This window comes from Leptosomus discolor, chromosome Z (genome assembly GCF_034619465.1).
Source record: "Leptosomus discolor isolate bLepDis1 chromosome Z, bLepDis1.hap2, whole genome shotgun sequence".
NCBI lineage: Eukaryota > Metazoa > Chordata > Aves > Leptosomiformes > Leptosomidae > Leptosomus > Leptosomus discolor.
In genome coordinates, this window is record NC_141419.1 from 73,783,381 (window position 1) to 73,789,380 (window position 6,000).

Here is a 6,000-nt window from a genome sequence, read left to right on the forward strand (position 1 = left end):
AAAGAATCAACATAACATTCAAAGCTATCTTTGACTTCAGGGTAGGTTTTCGGTTTTGGCCGGGTTTGGGGTTTTTTTGGTTGTTGTTGTTTCAGTTCAGTTTCTTTTAAACTCAACAGTAAAATGACAGAATCATTCAGGCTGAAAGGCACCTCATATCTGCAGCCTAACTCCCACTCTAACAAAAGAGCCCACCATGTGATTAAGGTGCCCTTTTATAAGACAAAGAAAATGAATTAAAATTACAAAGCTTAGGAGAGGTGTAAGTACTATTTTCCATTAAGGAACAGCACCTTTCAGCAACAGCACTGCCACCAACACAGTAAAATTTGAGTTTCCAGAATCTACTCGGACACCAGTTGCAAGCTCCTCCATTCTAAATGTTTTGCCCAAAAGGAAGGCTTAATCACCCCCAAAACTATGAATTTTACCCATGCAATCCTACCTCCGCTCATAGAATACCCTCCAAAATGACCCTGCATATGCTGACTCCTCTTAGGTCTTTCAACAGCACCTGGAAAAGGAAAACAACAAGGAAGTAAGACTCTGTACACTGCTTCCCATAACATCTTCATATACAAACCAATAAAGTGCAGCCTACATAATCAGACAGTGAGGAGGACTCAACCACTGGGCTCCAAAGGTTGTAATCAGCAGCACAAACTCCAGCTGGAGGCCAATGACTAGCAGAGTACCCCACTGATTGATACTGGGGCCAACACAGTTTACCATCTTCATTCATGACCTAGATGATGAGAAAATCTGCAGACATACAAAACTGGGACACAACACAGGGCTGTGTTTCACTCACAGTTTTGAATGTAAACTCAAAACATGCTAGAGACATGGTCAGACAAGAACCTCAAAGTTCAAAAAAGATAAATGCAAAATCCTGCACTGTTGCAGTCCTAAAGAGATAGACTCTTACCGGGGCTGCTGATTCAAATACCCGTCGAGATTAAGGCACAAACGAGGCCATATATTGTCAACACCACTACAAAGCGTGGGGGGGTGGGGGTGTGTGTGGAGGGAGGGAGAGGGATGAAGAAGAAGAAGAAGAAGAAGAGGACGCTGCAATAGTCACCACCAGGGATCTGTAGCGTCCACTTATTCCGATCTAGGGTTTTTTCCAACGGTGGTCCAGTCCAGGCAGGCAGGCAGGTTCTCAGCTCTGCTCCATTTTTGGCTCTCCTTTTTGCTCCCCCTTCTTGCTCCCCTTTTCATTTTCAGTGAGCCTCCTTAAATATTGCCATCCTCCTCCCCCCAGCTCACTTACAGGGGGGGAGGAGATCGTTTCCCTACTGCTCATTTTTTGTCTCCTCGGTCTTACAGGTGCCAATCAGGAAAGAGGGTACAGAGGGGATGTCAGGTTTTTCTTTATTCCAAGTGGATACCAATATTTCTAAGATTCTAGTGGGTTGTCTGTCCATTATTTCTCTAGGTATTCCTTTTTTCAGCCCTTCCATCCACAAATAGACCCTCTTTCTTTGTCACTCACTGTCTGACCCTCTCTTGACGTGGTTAGAGACTTTTCCTGGGGTTTCTCTCAAAATAGGTACCTCCTCAGTTCGCCTAATTCCCTTAGATTCTTGTTTGGGGTGGCTCAGCACAGGGCCGTATTTCCTTCCATAATTAATTAATTCTTGAGCAACCTCTCCCCAGGTCCATACTTTTCTATCAGAATGTTTGTGGTCTGGGGTGACCACTCCCTCCAATGCCACTGTGACCTGGTCGTCACTTGCAGTGGCTCTAATTTGGCCTTGCAATTGAATTCTTATGGCCTTCACAGAGTCTGGGAGCCCTCGGATGAGAGAGGCCATCCTCTCTGGGTCCACAGGAATCATATTGGGTGACTCCTGATTAGGTTTTAATTCCCTGTCATACATCATTTGCAGACAAGCTGCCTTTTGAACACTCTCTACTAATTGATCTGTAGATCCTATGATTGCCAGCAGATCTCCTCATTCTAATGGATTGAGACCTCCTGCCCAGTAAGCAACCCACTGAGTCAGGGACCAGGGAGCCCTACAGTTCCCTGTAGTCAAAAACACTCCAGGTCCCCAATATCCCTCAGCTTCCTTTTCTGTCAATAAGATCTGGTCATCCCCAGTTAGAGAGACCCTCCACACCTACTCTGTTTCCGATTCCTTTGATGTGAGGTCAAAATCTTTTTTGAGTTTTGCCAATTCAGTGGCCATAAATGGCACTTCTTTAGTCACAACCTGAGGCATGTCATCCTCTCCATCACAGATATATTCACTTTTAATCAATGGTCTCAACAGGACTTCTAATTTGTCCAACCTTTCTTTCAATTGAAACAATTCAGCTTGGGGATAAATTGATGGAGGGGTAACTCCCTCGGCTTTCTTTTTGGTCACCGCAATGGCATTAGGGTCATCTGTGTCTGCTAAGAGACAATTAACTAATTCCTGTCTCAGCAGAGCCACTTGAAATCTCTCTTCTTCTAATTGACACTGTAATGTTTTGATCAAATCTTGTTGCGACTGAATCAACTGGGTTTCTGCCTTCTGTTTCTGTTCCTTTTCCTCAACTGCTCCAACTAAAGAGGCACCTAATACAGCACATAACATGCACCTAGGGAAGAGTAACTCCAGGTACCAGCACACACCGGGGCCAACCAGCTGGAAAGCATCTTCGCAGACATAAACCTTAAGGCTGGATAGCGAATTGAACATAAGCCAGCAACGTGTCATTGCAGTAAAGGCCAACAGTCTCCTGCACTACATTAGGAAAAATGTTGCCAGCAGGTGGGGGCAGGTGGTCCTTCCTCACTGATGACCCCATATCTAGATGCTGCATTCAGTTCTAGGCTATCCAGTACAAAACAGACACTGACATACTGGAGTGAGCCCAGCAAAGGATCACAAAGATAATGAAAAGACTGGTGCATGTCATACACAGAGTGGCTTTGAGCTCTTGTGCCCGGAGACAAAAATGCTCAAAGGATCTTAATTCTTAACAGAAGAGAGCCAAGACAAGAAAGAATCAGATTCTTTTCACTGATAATTCAATGAGAGGACAAGAGGCAACGGGCACAAATCAAAACACAGGAAATTCCATTTTAACGCAAGGAAAATCTTTTTCCTCTGAGGGTGGCTAAACACTAGGCAAATTACCCAGAGAGCTTGTAGAGTCTCCATCCCTGGAGAAATGCAAAACTCAGCTGGACAAGGTCTTGAGCAACCTGCTACAGTTCACACTACTCTATGCAAGTATTTGGACCAGCCAATCTTCAGAGTTGCTTGCCAATCCAAGTGATTCTATAAAAACAAAACTCCCTCTTCTGCAATATCAAAGTCAAGATCAGGATACATCAACAACCATCATAAAGGCAATAAATCTGAAATCAAAACATGAAGTCTACGAAATTCCAGGATGTGCAAGTATATGGCACATCACAGAAACCAATTGTTACTGTTTTCCTTCCAAGTTAAAACTGCTTAACATAATAATATAGCTACCCCTGAAAAAAAAAACAGGCACTAGTACATTCCACAACAAGACAAATACATTAAAAGAGATCACCTATATACCAGAGCTTGTCATAAAGTAAAAAAAGAAGACAGATGACATTTGGTATGTTATCAAATGACTCAATTAGGAAACTTTTCTATACAACACTAAACAAAGCGTTAAACTGCTGCTTTCATAGTCTGAACAAAGTTCAGAGTTTGTGCTCACTTTGAAGATTTGAGTAGTTTGTGTCACAGCCAGTAAAAAAGATTCTGATACTCATGTTTATATGGAACATGTAACAAGCAGCAAATAAAAACACCTTACCTTTAAATTGGTATTTTTATGGTTTACCACAATAGGTTGGCTTCCATTGAACAAGTCTATTTGTCTTTAAAGTGGTGAGGACTCTCTTCCCTTTACTTGTCATGCTAACCCATTCTCATTCCATCACTCCTCTTCCACTGAGACTTCCAAACCTTAAACACACTAAGTTAATTCAGTATTCAAAGTTTTTGGAAAGCCCATCATGTGGCAACAAAATACTTGATCAGTAAAGCATTTGCTTTAATAAGTTCCTTCACCATGCTGCCCTTTGTGTCTCCTGCCTCTAGTAATGAAAGATGCTATACACAGATTTATACACAGCAAACAGGACAGAAGTAATAAGCATTTATTAGTCAGGTATGCCATGCTTAGCATTTACACCAATCAACTGCAGACTGCACTGTTAGTTGCCAACCAGCTTATTCAGATTGCTGTAAGTATAGCAACTTTCATAATTATCATTCCCCTGCTATGTGAATTATTCATGCCCTTCATGTCTATGTACACCTCATGTCCAGGTTTGCAAGCTAACTGGTCTTATAGGGAGTCTAGAAGTATTAAATGCTAGTGTTTAATTCATTGCCATTTCATTCACCACTCTAAATTTACTAATTTTCAAGCAATATTGGATAGATTAAGAGGACTAGAATTAAGCTCTGTTTCCAGCTCACTGGAACTAAAATCTAGCATTGTATCAGCATATCCCCGAACAACAGCTGTTATATCTGCTGGTTTCCTGATCATATGAATTCACTTACATTTTTCTACTGTACATGGGAATTTAAAATCCTGATTTTAATCTATTTCAGAGACATCCACCCCCAAATCCTGTACATACTAAATAAATGTCATTTCAGCAAGACTTTTAATTCTGTTTTCTGTTTGGGGTTCTTCATGGGTGGTCTTTTGTTATTTTTTTTTAAGTACCAAAGAAGTATGAAGCAGGAAATAAAAAAGTTCCTTCACAACTGAAAATTCAGCACACCCAGCTTGTAAAGAAAGTTTTGCTTTTATGAAAATGCAATATAAAGAATTAATTCACTTAAGTCAAAGCAAAGCTCAATAAAAAAATAATTTGCAAGTATGGGGTATTACTTTTAGCTTATCCTCATTACAAGGATTTACACAACAGTACTACTACTAGATATTGTTTCAGGGAAAAAATAAAAATTCAAGTTTAACTGCATACACTAACTCTACTCATGCTATTTAGTGTCAAACAAGCAAGTTATATCACTAACAATGTAGTTATTTATTAGTTATAGTTATGTATAACTATACAGAGACTAGAAGCGCAATGCATCCAAGAGAGCAGCTCGTGAAATGTTAATTTAAAACTCTGAAGCACAATCTGTTCAAAAAACAGAAATTTTGCAAGAGAAAAAAGAAGGCCCATGCAGCCTTCTCTGAAAAAAAAAAAAAAAAAAAAAAAAAGACATCTTTTTCCATCATGATGTAGGGAATCCCTAATACTGACATACCCTTTTAAACAAGATCAACACAAGATGCATAATCTTATCAATGGTGAGCCCCACCTCTGGACTTCCTGAAGAGCTTTAGTTCTTTAGGTCCTTATTTGAACAGCAAATAAGGTTTGCTTGTATCTAGCATAAGCAAGCAACCTCAGTGTTACCCCCTATTGACAGAGCTCCCTGTCAACTAAGAAGAACCAGATGATTGTGTCAAGCCAAAACAGATGCTTTGAAATTGCTCATGCTGATCTAAAATGGCACAATACACCTAGCTCGGGAAAGGAACAAATGGTTAACAATGACAGTGAAAGCAAGACCTTCAGCAAGAAAAGCCCTCCTTGCCTTGAGTTCAGTATAAGAAGCACAGATCAGAGAATATTTAGTTATTTTCGCAATATATAATGGGAAAGTTAGCAGGTAGAGCCGACTAGTCAGAAAGAAAGAGCTGGAACAAAACATGAAGCTCCAAGACTTACTTCCACCTAACTTGCAATTCAAGTTCTCTTCACAAACACTGCATTTCCTACGTGTTCTGTGTCAAACCATTACTGAAGTTAGCAACCTAAAGACCTCATAAAACATTTCCGCTGTTCTAGTATGAATGCAAAGCCTGTCCTCTGAATTTTCTACTTCCTGTAACTGTCCAAATTCAGAGGAATTCAAGTAGCACAAGTGGTATTTTGTGCCTGTCCTTCTTAATTTACCAACATCTTGGGACAAGGAATTC

The 6,000-nt window shown here is 40.5% G+C and overlaps 1 protein-coding gene and 1 pseudogene across 1 annotated transcript in view; both read right to left on the minus strand.

The window, feature by feature from the left end:
• Positions 1–742, minus strand: part of LOC104341715 (uncharacterized) — a 73,472-nt gene extending 72,730 nt beyond the window's left edge. The window contains exons 1-2 of the mRNA XM_086480120.1: positions 730–742; positions 446–514 (exon numbers count right to left, since the gene is read on the minus strand). Of these exons, the coding sequence (XP_086336246.1) occupies positions 446–514; positions 730–742 (82 nt within the window). The remainder of the gene's footprint in view (positions 1–445; positions 515–729) is intronic.
• Positions 743–1,298: 556 nt separating this feature from the next.
• LOC104342227 (uncharacterized) lies at positions 1,299–2,714 on the minus strand (annotated as a pseudogene).
• Between the last annotated feature and the right edge of the window lie 3,286 nt (positions 2,715–6,000).